This window comes from Hemibagrus wyckioides, linkage group LG05 (genome assembly GCF_019097595.1).
Source record: "Hemibagrus wyckioides isolate EC202008001 linkage group LG05, SWU_Hwy_1.0, whole genome shotgun sequence".
Taxonomy (NCBI): Eukaryota; Metazoa; Chordata; class Actinopteri; order Siluriformes; family Bagridae; genus Hemibagrus; species Hemibagrus wyckioides.
In genome coordinates, this window is record NC_080714.1 from 17736392 (window position 1) to 17750527 (window position 14136).

Sequence of the window (14136 nt, forward strand, 5' to 3'; positions counted from 1 at the left end):
TGTGAAATTTAGAATTTAGAATGCTATCAACAGCTGTAGAATTTAGAATGCTATTAACAGCTGTAGAATTTATAATGTTTCTAACAGCTGTGAAATTTAGAATTTAGAATGCTACCAACAGCTGTAGAATTTAGAATGCTATTAACAGCTGTAGAATTTATAATGTTTCTAACAGCTGTGAAATTTAGAATTTAGAATGCTATCAACAGCTGTAGAATTTAGAATGCTATTAACAGCTGTAGAATTTATAATGTTTCTAACAGCTGTGAAATTTAGAATTTAGAATGCTACCAACAGCTGTAGAATTTAGAATGCTATTAACAGCTGTAGAATTTATAATGTTTCTAACATCTGTGAAATTTAGAATTTAGAATGCTACCAACAGCTGTAGAATTTAGAATGCTATTAACAGCTGTAGAATTTATAATGTTTCTAACAGCTGTGAAGTTTAGAATTTAGAATGCTACCAACAGCTGTAGAATTTAGAATGCTATTAACAGCTGTAGAATTTATAATGTTTCTAACAGCTGTGAAATTTAGAATTTAGAATGCTATCAACAGCTGTAGAATTTAGAATGCTATTAACAGCTGTAGAATTTATAATGTTTCTAACAGCTGTGAAGTTTAGAATTTAGAATGCTACCAACAGCTGTAGAATTTAGAATGCTATTAACAGCTGTAGAATTTATAATGTTTCTAACAGCTGTGAAATTTAGAATTTAGAATGCTACCAACAGCTGTAGAATTTAGAATGCTATTAACAGCTGTAGAATTTATAATGTTTCTAACATCTGTGAAATTTAGAATTTAGAATGCTATCAACAGCTGTGGAATTTAGAATGCTATTAACAGCTGTAGAATTTATAATGTTTCTAACAGCTGTGAAATTTAGAATTTAGAATGCTATCAACAGCTGTAGAATTTAGAATGCTATTAACAGCTGTAGAATTTATAATGTTTCTAACAGCTGTGAAATTTAGAATTTAGAATGCTACCAACAGCTGTAGAATTTAGAATGCTATTAACAGCTGTAGAATTTATAATGTTTCTAACAGCTGTGAAATTTAGAATTTAGAATGCTATCAACAGCTGTAGAATTTAGAATGCTATTAACAGCTGTAGAATTTATAATGTTTCTAACAGCTGTGAAATTTAGAATTTAGAATGCTATCAACAGCTGTAGAATTTAGAATGCTATTAACAGCTGTAGAATTTATAATGTTTCTAACAGCTGTGAAATTTAGAATTTAGAATGCTACCAACAGCTGTAGAATTTAGAATGCTATTAACAGCTGTAGAATTTATAATGTTTCTAACAGCTGTGAAATTTAGAATTTAGAATGCTATCAACAGCTGTAGAATTTAGAATGCTATTAACAGCTGTAGAATTTATAATGTTTCTAACAGCTGTGAAATTTAGAATTTAGAATGCTATCAACAGCTGTAGAATTTAGACTGCTTCTAACAGCTGTAGAATTTAGAATGCTCTAAACAGCTGCATGGATGTAGAATGCTGTAAACGGCCCCAATGCCTTAAAACGCACACAGACGGTAAGATTCATATGCAAACTTTACATTTTAGTTCGATACTCGTGTAGTTTGTGATGCTACAGAAAATAAAAAATTAAAAACCTTTTATCTCACTGTTCGTTTTTTCCTCACCCCTCCGTCTTGAAAATACCACTTTTGTAACAACGACCGAACGATTCATTATTTCAAATTACGTAACGTAATTAATGCCTGTCCGGAAGTGACGTCAGCAGGTCTCGCGGAGTGGGTGTCAAGTGAAGCCTTTTAAACCGTTTCAGAAGCACTTGGGGTGCATTCACACTGTGGTTGTGTTCAGGATGGTGATCAGGATTGTTTACTGGGATGTTCGTGGGGTAAGAGCTGAGCAACATAATGCATGTTTTAAATAATAATTGTATATGAAAGTTTTTACTCTGATTGGGTTTAGAATGTAGTAGTAAAAGTCAGATGAAGCTGAATGGACACTTTATTTGAACTTGAAGCGGAATTTATCGCCTCGGTTCAGGATGGTTAAAATGTTCAACAATAGTGATGTGTCGTTCGCGAACGAGTCGACTCTTTGAACGGAAGGAATCGTTTCAATCGTGTTCAATTATTCAATGCAATATACTGTGCATTCGTGACCGAAATGCAGTGGATCAGTTTGAATATTGTGTGTGTGTGTGTGTGTGTGTGTGTGTTAGGTTCACATCTGGTCAACATCAGGGTAAAAGAAATAATCAAATTCTTTATTCAAATAAAAGGAAAACTCCACCCTGAAACCATGAAATATGTGAAATATTTCTTATGTGATTAAGGACTCTAGTGTTAATGTCCGTTTTTGTTTTTTAATCAATTCCTCTGAAAAGTTGCTGCGAGATGTCACAAGAGGGACATTGGAGAGCAGTTATAATAGTTTAATAAGAGAAAACCTTCAACAATTTTACACCTAAGGTATAACATTCAGGGTTCAGTGATCAATCCTAAGAACACAAGAGCAAGTAATTCTGTTATCATTTATCATTTTAGTGATGTTCAATATCATATTTGGATGAAAGAGCTAGATAGGATAAAGTATTGTAAGAAAAACTGGAAAAATTAAGCAAAGTAGACTTTCAATTGAAATATCATTCATGACATTGAAAGTCACGTGTTATTAAATAAAATTTTTAATATGCATATAATTTTCCAGTGTGTACAATAATGTATTAAAGCAGGAAGTTATTACTATATATCCCTGTATGTATCACAATGATTTCACAAATAAAATATATATAAAAAGAAATAAATTTGCAATTGTAATGCTATATTGTTAATCAGAATGCTCAGAAAAGGAAAAATTTGACTGAATAAATTAAGTGATGGGTAACAATTTATAAGATTAGCCATTTATGGGGAGTGAAAAAAAACCCTTTAAGGGGCTGTTTGAGAGCCGGAGAAGTGGAGCAGTAAAAATGAGCTGAGCAGTAAGAACAAACTCGGTGAAAATAGCAAGAATTCCCTTCATTATTCAAAACAAGTAAGCCTTGTGTTTTGTTTAACAGCTTGCTCAGCCCATGCGATTGCTGTTGGAGTACACTGGTGCTGAATGGGAGAATAAAGTCTATTCCTGTGGTGAAGGTAAATGGCTACAATGCAGTTTATTATATAATTAATATATTATATAACATATAACAAGGAGTAGATCTGATTAAAAAAAACTAAAAAGTCTATATTATTTTATAAAAATCTAAATATTATTATGTTAATCTAACATTTCATGTAAAGAAATGCACTGACATGCATATTTTTTTAATTACAGCTCCTCATTATGATAAAAGCGGCTGGCTCAATGACAAAGCCAAGATTAAAATGGACTTTTGTAATGTAAGTGGTGTTAAGAGGGGAGAAAAATAACTGTAATTTGTTGAAATATATAAAGTAATCTACAGTCACACTGCATTTCTTTTTAGCTGCCCTACCTTGAGGATGGAGAGAGGAGGATAGTCCAGAGTAACGCCATAATGAGATACATTGCCCGCAAACACAACCTCTGTAAGGGATCACTTTTCATTCACTTGAAAGATTTGGATGGTTTTCTTAAGCTGTTCTCAGCACAGAGTTATCTTTATTGTTAAGACCTTGCACCATTAAATTCAGCTCATTACATATTGCAAAAGTTTTTAAGCAGTACACAAGGGTGTCATGCAAATGCATTTCTTATAAGTAACAAGACAGTATGCTAGTTGTTAAATAGCCAAAAAGGTAAAGCTAGGTTTTGTTTAAACAGTATGTATTTGAACCGAATTGAACGTCTTTGTGCTACAGTGCTTTTGTGGATATGTTGCACTTTCTAGATAAAAGGTTACTGTATCTTTCATTTCTGACTCTAGGTGGCGAGACTGAGGATGAGAAAATCAGAGTGGATATTTTGGAGAATCAGGCAATGGACTTCCGCAATGGTTTTGTCATGCTCTGTTACCTAGATTTTGTAAGTTTTCAGAATCTTGGTATTATTTCAAATCTGTTCTTTTTATGTTAACTATGTAGTCAGTGAGGGTCATACCTGGAGTTGATGACTTAAGTGCAAAACTGTACATCAAGACTTCCATCAAGAGTTGTGTAACACAGCTGCTTTCTGGTGGCCCATTCAGATTAGTAAAATAACCTGTGAGTAGGTTATACCTACTATGTTCTCAAGCAGAGGTGTCTGAATTGACCACCACGTTTAAACACAGACACTTGCCTTTAAACTAGAGAAAATCTCAATTAAAAGAGCAGACAGTTTGAAAATAAACAAATGGGTTCTGCCCATTATTATTTGACAGCTTAAATAGCACATGATTTTTCAGCATAATGAACTAGAAGTGCTGTGACAAAAGGTTTAGGCAGGGGTGAAAAATGAAATCATGAAATCATAATTTTTGCAGGATGTGTCACACTTGTAATTTCGGTATTGAAGCGTGGTACTCATTGCGCATGTGTAATTCACAGAAGAGTGGTATTCATTGTTTCATACAACCCTATCTTATTTCTTTACCTTTTCAGGATAACAAAAAGCAGGGCTACTTGGATGCACTTCCAGGAGTTCTGAAGCAGTTCTCTGAGTTTTTGGGAGAGAGGAAGTGGTTTGCTGGTGATAAGGTAACAATGCTGACTACATAAAATGTTTTGGCCTTACACTCTAAATAACTCCTGCTCCAACATTACGTAGGATGTGTAGTTAATTCAGCTTTCTTTGGATGTAGATCACATTTGTGGACTTCATCATGTACGAATTGTTGGACCAGCACCGCATGTTTGAGCCCAAATGCCTGGACAACTTCAAGAACCTCAGAGATTTACTGGACAGATTTGAGGTTTGGCTTGAATCCTGTTTGTTTCTTAAATCTTATTTGAAACTTCAGTTATTGTGATTTTTGCTTGAAAACCGTACAACATAAAATACAAAGCAAAAAGTAAACAAAATGTTGACTGACAATTGTGCTGTTACTCTCATTAAAGGCACTTGACAGGATCTCAGCCTACATGAAATCCAGCAGATTTATGAAAACACCTGTCAACAACAAGATGGCAAAGTGGGGAAACAAGAAGGAATAAAAACAGTGGCACTTTTCTGGTGATAGTACTTTGAAGTACTGCTCTGTACTGTTCTTTTGGAAACAATATGTATAAAAACAAGCAAAGCACTTATTTGTTGTTTAAAGCAAAAACAAGTGTGACTTGTTTAAAATTGTGATGATTTACTACTTTTAAAGAATGATACATTGTGCCCCATTCTTATTTTCACTCAGTAAAAATTTTTTGTTCATTGTGAATTTACTCCTGACCTTTTTGCCTTTCTGCATTGATTTAAAAATATAACAATCGTAGTCACGCTGAAACAGCACCATGACTCAGAACATTTTCTGTGTACACAATACACAATGTATCCACTAGTATATGATAAAATGTAGGGCGTTTCCCCTCAGTATGTCTGAGAACTATGACAATTTTGTTTGACGAAAAGGCACTTTTTATTTAAACTAGGGCTGGGCAACGATTAAATTTTTTAATCGCGATTAATCGCATGATTGTCATGAGTTAACACATTCTCTCTCTCTCTCTCTCTCTCTCTCTCTGTGTTCCGTGCCTTTCTCCTTGTTTCTTTGTCCGCCTGTTATATTTCTTTTCCGCTTCCTTTCAGCCCCACGGCAGTCTTACGCTTATCCCAAATAAGCTCTCGATTGGTTCTGACGCGTCATAACGTTTATCCCAAGCCAATACGGATCAACATCCCGCCCCTCCCGTCACCCATTCATCAATCAGCATCTGCTCGCTCACCCAAGCCCATGTCAGGTTTATTGACCATTGTAGTGATTATAAACTACAACAGGTCTGAGGAGGGAAAAAGACGCTGCGTCATGACTGACGCTATTGGAACACTTTTTAGAAGCGAGGCAATACCACCCACCTCATAGGCCTGGGTAATGACCTCTTCCACCCAGTGTGCCAAGCGCTACTTGGAGACTGGATTACCATTGTTCTGGCTCCCAAAGCAGAGAAACAAGGAGGGGGACTTACGCCACGAGCTGGAGTGGTGGACATAAGTCTTAAGGGCTCTGACTGGGCAGAACAAGTGCAGCCTCTCCTGTTCTGCCAAGTCATGAGGCAGAAGACAGAAGGCCTGCAGGATGACCGGACGACCATCCATCCTGGGCACCTTCGGGACATATCCAGCCCTGGGATGCAAGATAGCCTTGAACATGCCAGTGCAGACTAGAACAAAAGGAAGAACCTGATACTGGTAAGCTTCACCCCCGAAAAGCAAACCTGAGGAACTTCCTGTGTTCTGGCCAAATACCTATATGAAAATAGGCATCCTTGAGGTCTACCATCACAAACCAGTCCTCGGACCTGATCTATGATGCGATCAGTCTTATAGTGAGCATCTTGAACCTGAACGTCATTAGGGCAGAGTTCAGAGCTCGCAGGTCCAAAATTGGATGCAGCCCTCCATCTCTCCTGGGAATGACAAAATGGCTGTAAAAGCCTGAGTCTCGATCTTGAAGGGGAACGTGTTTTATGGCCCCTTTTCTCAGAAGAGAGAGAAGTTCAATTTAGGAGGAACCTAGTTTGGTTCCATTTCACTGCCTGAAATGGAAGAGGACGGGTGGCAAACTGGATCCTGTACCCTTACCCTACGGTATCTAGGACCCACTGAGAGACACCTGGCAGAAGTTTCCATGCTGCCAGGCTGTCTGAAAGAGGTGTCAACCTTGTGTTGTCCACCCAGCATCCCAAAACAGTGAACTGGCAGGCGGGGATAGATTGATGAGGGAAAAACAGGAGTGAGGGTGGGCCCTACCGACCCCCGAAATGCCAGATGCGGTGGGGTAGAAGGTAGGGAAAGCCCCACTAAGGAGGATGCTCCCAGGAACCCTAGCCCTCGGGCGTCAGGATTCCTTCATGGACTGCCTGGCCAAGATGCAGTGTGTTTCACTGCAGTGTGTCCTTGATCCCTGTAAGATTAAGCCACAAAGCCGTGGTGCGGGCCGTGTGGTTTGACGCAGCTCAGAGACTGCATCAGGGCTCAGTCCCTCGCCGCAGTCAAGCTCCCTCAGCAGGCCTGCAAAACCGACATGGTGTACAGGGACGCACTGGCTTGGACCGCTGCCGTGTAGGCCTTTTCCCCCAAGGGCTGAAGTGTCTCTACACATTTTAGAAAGGAGTGCCGGCCTCATCCATGCTGGCAAGAGGGAGGTGTTCAGGGCCAGCAGGCTCAGTTTCTCAGTCAGGTGCTGAGGGATGATTGTGTTGAATGATAAACTGATGTCTATGAACAGTATTTGTATGTATAAGTCCTTATTGTCCAGGTGGGTGAGGGCCAGATGGAGGGTTGTGATGATGGCATCGTCCGTGGAGTGGTTAGGATGATACACAAGCTGCAAGGGGTCCAGTGAGGGTGGTAGCAGGGACTTGATGTGCATTATGAAGAGTCTCTCGAAGCATTTCATCACAATGGGTGTGAGTGTGACGGGACGATAGTAATTGAGGCAGGACTTCTTCGGCACTGGGACAACGGTCATTGTCTTGAGGCACGTAGAAACAACGGCACTGCTCAGAGAAATGTTGAAGATGTCATTGAAGACCTCTGCTAGCTGTTTTGCACATTCCATGAGCACTCTGCCAGAAACATCGTCTGGTCCAGCTGTGGGTCAACTCTGCATAGAGTTCTCTTCACGTCAGCCATGGATAGACAGAGAACCTTGTCGTTAAGAGGAGGGATAGTCTTCCTTGCCGCTACATTGTACTGTGCCTCGAACTAAGTGTAGAAGTCGTTCAGTGCGTCTGGGAGGGAGGCGTCACTATCACAGGCAAGTGATGTGGTCTTGTAGTTTGTGAACACCTGTATGCCCTGACACATGCACTGGGAGTCTCTGCTGTCCTGAAAGTGGCCGTGGATTCTCTGGGCATGTGCGTGCTTTGCCTTTCTGATGGCTCGGGACAGTTTGGCCCTTGCTGTTTACTGGACATTCGCAGTGAATCTATTAGGTGGAGACGTGAGGGCACACCTGGGGGGTGAGGGGGTCATAGCCATTCTGTTCCATTGACACATGGGTTTCAATATGGTGTGCAAGGTGGTGTGTGTTCTGGAGGAGACCTTCCTCCTCAGCAATCTAAAATGTGTGAGCTTAGGGAAATGTTAAAGTTGCAGCGGCAGCAGTTAACCCGCTTACTCAAAGTGTAACCCAATTGCAGGACCAGTCCTGGTGTGCTCGACCCCTTCGTAGCAGTCCAGTTGTATGTAGAAGGTCTCAAAAACCTAGTCATTTTGCTAGGGAGTGTGATTGGGAGCATATTCCTCTTTCTATCTCATGACCTCGAACAGATACCAGGGTGGTGGTGGATAATAGTCATGGCCCTGTGTTAAATCTAATGTCACCATGCACACATTTGCTTGTGGTGAGATTGATACAGGTTCCATTGTATCCATGATTACTGAAAGTTGTTTTCGGGAATACTTTGTGCGATAGGGCTTCTAACAGCTGTAGAGTATAGAATGTACATTGCAATTAACCACTATAGAATTTAGAAAGCGATTGACAGCTGTAGAATTTAGAAAGCTATCATCAGCTATAGAATTTAGAATGCTATCAACAGCTGTAGAATGTAGAATTTAGAATGCTATCAACAGCTGTAGAATTTAGAATGCTTCTATCAACTATAGAATTTATAATGTAATCAACAGCTGTAGAATTTAGAATGCTATCAACATCTGTAGAATTTTGAAGGCAATCATTAGCTGTAGAATTCAGAATGCTTCTAACAGCTGTAGAATTTAGAATGCTATCGTCAGCTATACAATTTGGAATGCCATCAACACCTGTAGAATTTAGAATGCTATCAACAGCTGTAGAATTTTGAATATAGAATGCTATTAATAGAATCTATAGAATTAATAGAATCTGTTGGGAGCATTCTAAATTCTACAGCTATTGATAGCATAAATGCTAAGATGCTTTCAACAGCTGTAGAATCTAGAATTTAGAATGCTTCAAACAGCTGTAGAACTTAGAAGGCTATCAACAGCTGTAGAATGAAGAATTTAGAATGCTTCTAACAGCAATAGAATTTATAATGTAATCAACAGCTGTAGAATTTAGAATGCTATCAACAGCTGTAGAATTATTAGAATGCTATTAATAGAATCTATAGAAGTAATAGAATCTGTTAGAAGCATTCTAAATACTACAGCTGTTAGAAGCATTCTAAATTCTACAGGTATTGATAGCATTCTAAATGCTAAAATGCTTCCAACAGCTGTAGAATTTAGAATTTAGAATGCTATCAACAGCTCTAGAATTTTGAATATAGAATTGATAGCTGTAGAATTTAGAATGCTTCTAATAGCTGTAGAATTTAGAATGCTTCTAAAAGCTGTAGAATTTAGAATGCTATGAACAGCTGTAGAATTTAGAACGCTATCAATAGCTGTAGAATTTATAATGCTTCCAATAGCTGTAGAATCTAGAATTTAGAATGCTTCTGATATCTGTAGAATTTAGAATGCCTCTAACAGCTGTAGAATTTAGAATACAGAATGCTATGAACATCTGGATAATTTAGAATGCTTCTAACAGTTGAAGAATTTAGAATGTTTCTAATAGCTGTAGAGTTTAGAATGCTATCATCAGCTATAGAATTTAGAATGCTATCAACAGCTGCCGAATATAGAATTTAGAATGCTATCAACAGCTGTAAAATTTAGAATGCTATCAGCAGCTGTAGAATTTAGACTCTTTTTCTAGTAGCTGTAGCATTTAGAATTCTGTCAACAGCTGTAGAATTTAGAATTTTTAATGCTTCTAACAGCTGTAGAATTTAAAATGCTATCAAGAATGCTGTAGAATTTTGAATATAAAATGCTATTAATAGAATCTATAGAATTAATAGAATCTGTTAGAAGTATTCTAGATTTTACAGCTGTTAGAAGCATTCTAAATTTTACAGCTGTTGATAGCATAAATGCTAAAATGCTTCTAACAGCTGTAGAATTTAGAATGCTCTAAACAGCTGCATGGATGTAGAATGCTGTAAACGGCCCCAGTGCCCTAAAACGCACACAGACGGTAAGATTCATATGTAAACTTATGTAAACATTTTAGTTCGATACTCGTGTAGTTTGTGATGCTACAGAAAATAAAAATACTAAACATTTTTTTATTCACATTCTTGGTTTTTTCCTCGCTCCGCCCACTTGAAAACAAACCCTTTGTAACAACGACCTTGATTCATTATTTCGAATTACGCAACGGTGTTCATGTTTATCCGGAAGTGACGTCAGCAGGTCTCGCGGAGTTTTTTTTGGGTTGTATTCACACTGGTTGTGTTCAGGATGGTGATCAAGGTTGTTTACTGGGATATTCGTGGGGTAAGAGCTGAGCAACATAATGCATGTTTTAAATCTTAATTGTATGTGAAAGTTTTTACGCTGATTGTGTTTAAAATGTTTCATTTGTTTGCGCTTTCACTAGCTGTTACACACATAACTGTACTGCTATAGGAGCAAATCGACGTCCAACGTCGAATGTTCAACAATAGTAATGTGTCGTTTGTGAGTCGACTCTTTGAACCCGTGTAGGTGAACAGTGGGAATCGAGTCGCATCTTTAAAGAGCCGAAATAGACATTTTCAGTGTTTTGCTAAAATTGTGCAGTGTTCGATTATTTAATGCCGATTTAACACACTTTGCATTTGTGACCAAAAGTGCATGCATTGAATCAGTTTGAATTTTGTGTGTGTGTGTGTGTCTGTGTGTGTGTGTCTGTGTGTGTGCCTGAGGCAAAGTGAGGTTCACATCTGGTGAACATCAGGGTAAAAGAAATAATCAAATTCTCTTTTCAAGTTAAAGGAAAACTCCACCTTGAAACCATGAAAAATGTGAAATATTTGTTATGCGCTTATCGACTCAGTGTGCTGTATTTTCATTATTCCTTTGAAAAGTTTCTGTGAAATGTCACAAAGGGTACATTGCCAAGCAGGTATAATAGTTTAATAGGAGAAAACCTTTAACACTTTTAAACATAAGGTATAACAGTCAGGGTTCTGTGTTCAATGCAAAGAAGTCTTTCTATGCTCATTTACCATTTTACCAGAGCAGGACAGGCTAAAGTATTGCAGGAAAAAACTTGAAAGATTAACCAAAGTAGACTAAAAGGAAAAAGTGGAAAGTTTAATCTAAAACAAAGAATTTCAATTACGATATTAGTCACGGCATTGAAGATCACATGCAAGTAGTTCTCCAGGATGTACAATAATGTTTTAATGCAGGATGTTATTACTGTCACAATGATTTTCCATTTGTATAAAATGATTTTAGCCAGAAATAGCCAGAATTCCCCTCATTATTTAAAACAAGTAAGCCTTGTGTTTTGTTTAACAGCTTGCTCAGCCCATTCGCCTGCTGTTAGAGTACACTGGTGCTGAATGGGAGGATAAATTCTATTCCTGTGGTGAAGGTAAATGGCTACAATACAATTAATGATATAATTAAAATACAATAATCTTTATTCACCTTTACAGTGGTCAGTGATTTAAAAAAAAAACTAAAGGCAATAAGTTTTTATTATTTTATTAAACAGAGTTATTATTGTTATCTAGCATTATGTGTGAGGAAATGTATTGACATGCATATGTTTTTGTTTTTTTTTTAATTACAGCTCCTGATTATGATAAAAGCTGCTGGTTCAATGAGAAAGCCAAGCTTAAAATGGACTTTCCTAATGTAAGTGGTGTTAAGGGTGGGGTGTGGGTGTGGGTTGGGGGGGTTATAACTTGTTGAAATATATAAAGTAATCTACAGTCACACTGCATTTCTTTTTAGCTGCCCTACCTTGAGGATGGAGAGAGGAGGATAGTGCAGAGTAACGCCATAATGAGATACATTGCCCGCAAACACAACCTCTGTAAGGGATCACTTTTCATTCACTTGAAAGATTTGGATGGTTTTCTTAAGCTGTTCTCAGCACAGAGTTATCTTTATTGTTAAGACCTTGCACCATTAAATTCAGCTCATTACATATTGCAAAAGTTTTTAAGCAGTACACAAGGGTGTCATGCAAATGCATTTCTTATAAGTAACAAGACAGTATGCTAGTTGTTAAATAGCCAAAAAGGTAAAGCTAGGTTTTGTTTAAACAGTATGTATTTGAACCGAATTGAACGTCTTTGTGCTACAGTGCTTTTGTGGATATGTTGCACTTTCTAGATAAAAGGTTACTGTATCTTTCTGTTCATTTATTTCTGACTAGGTGGCGAGACTGAGGATGAGAAAATCAGAGTGGATATTTTGGAGAATCAGGCAATGGACTTCCGCAATGGTTTTGTCATGCTCTGTTACCTAGATTTTGTAAGAGTCTTAGTTTTCTTTCAAATCAGTTCTTTTAACTGCATGTTATGTTAACTATGGAGTCAGTGAGGGTCATACCTGGAGTTGATGACTTAAGTGCAAAACTGTACATCAGAATTCACTTCCATCAAGAGTTGTGTAACATATATATATATATATAAAATATAGTGTGTGTGTGTGTGTGTGTGTGTGTGTATATATGTATGTATGTTCTCAAGCAGAGATGTCTGAATTGACCACCATGTTTAAACACAGACACTTGAAAACTAGAGAAAATCTCAACTAAAGAAGCAGTTGGATTCTGCCAATTATTATTAACTAGCCCTGGATTTAGCACATGCTTATTTCTGCATAATGAACTAGAAGTGCAGAGACAAAAAGTTCAAAACTTTAGGCAGTGGTGAAAAATGTCGGTTGTTAAGAGGAATTGAACAAGTAACTGGACATAACAGACAAAGATCTTCTTTTTTGGATTGTGCAACAACAGTTAATTGGTCAGGAAATTAACACAGGCACACTAAATGAATTCTAAATCAAGTTTATGAAATCATTTTTGCAGGATGTGTCACATTTGTAATTTCAGTATTGACTCATTATGTGCGTGTGTAATTCACAGAATAATGGAATTTATTGTTTATACAACTCTGTCTTGTTTCTTTACCTTTTCAGGATAACAAAAAGCAGGGCTACTTGGATGCACTTCCAGGAGTTCTGAAGAAGTTCTCTGAGTTTTTGGGAGAGAGGAAGTGGTTTGCTGGTGATAAGGTAACAATGCTGACTACATAAAATGTTTTGGCCTTACACTCTAAATAACTCCTGCTCCAACATTACGTAGGATGTGTAGTTAATTCAGCTTTCTTTGGATGTAGATCACATTTGTGGACTTCATCATGTACGAATTGTTGGACCAGCACCGCATGTTTGAGCCCAAATGCCTGGACAACTTCAAGAACCTCAGAGATTTACTGGACAGATTTGAGGTTTGGCTTGAATCCTGTTTGTTTCTTAAATCTTATTTGAAACTTCAGTTATTGTGATTTTTGCTTGAAAACCGTACAACATAAAATACAAAGCAAAAAGTAAACAAAATGTTGACTGACAATTGTGCTGTTACTCTCATTAAAGGCACTTGACAGGATCTCAGCCTACATGAAATCCAGCAGATTTATGAAAACACCTGTCAACAACAAGATGGCAAAGTGGGGAAACAAGAAGGAATAAAAACAGTGGCACTTTTCTGGTGATAGTACTTTGAAGTACTGCTCTGTAGTTGATGTTACTGGAGTTTTTGCCATGTAATGTTCTAAATCACCTTAAAAAGCCTTAAAATGCATTAATCTTTTTGATATGAATAAAAACAAGCAGAGCACTTATTATGAGTTGTTTATAGCTGTGATGATTTTGTTTACTACTTTTAAAGAGTGATGCATTGTGCTCCATTCTTATTTTCACTCAATAAAGAAATTGTAACAATTGGCAATTTTTGTTCATTGCCATTTTACTTCTGGCCTTTCTGATTTTTAAAAAAAAAAAAGGAATCATAGTCATGCTGAAACAGCACCATGACTCAGAACATTTTCTGTGTAGACAATAGACAGCATACTAGCATCCGTTAGTATATGATAAAATGTAGGCTGTTTTTTGATGAAAAGGCACTTTTTATTTAAACATTCAAATGGTTTATCGGAAGTTTCAAAACCATTCTAGAGAGCATAGATAATATATTGTGACAATAAATGACATAATTCAGGTCTATA

At 37.3% G+C, this 14136-nt stretch overlaps 2 protein-coding genes across 2 annotated transcripts; both read left to right on the forward strand.

Annotated features, from left to right (window-relative positions):
- Positions 1–1802: 1802 nt before the first annotated feature.
- Positions 1803–5250, forward strand: LOC131352656 (glutathione S-transferase Mu 4-like). Its single transcript, XM_058388933.1, has 8 exons — positions 1803–1883; positions 3054–3129; positions 3311–3375; positions 3462–3543; positions 3882–3979; positions 4537–4632; positions 4737–4847; positions 4993–5250. Exons 1-8 carry the CDS (start codon positions 1848–1850, stop codon positions 5086–5088), a joined length of 660 nt encoding a protein of 219 aa, XP_058244916.1. The 5' UTR covers positions 1803–1847; the 3' UTR covers positions 5089–5250.
- Positions 5251–10255: 5005 nt separating this feature from the next.
- LOC131353119 (glutathione S-transferase Mu 4-like) lies at positions 10256–13859 on the forward strand. The gene is made up of 8 exons (XM_058389869.1): positions 10256–10402; positions 11414–11489; positions 11691–11755; positions 11855–11936; positions 12282–12379; positions 13049–13144; positions 13249–13359; positions 13505–13859. Exons 1-8 carry the CDS (start codon positions 10367–10369, stop codon positions 13598–13600), a joined length of 660 nt encoding a protein of 219 aa, XP_058245852.1. The 5' UTR covers positions 10256–10366; the 3' UTR covers positions 13601–13859.
- Positions 13860–14136: the final 277 nt, after the last annotated feature.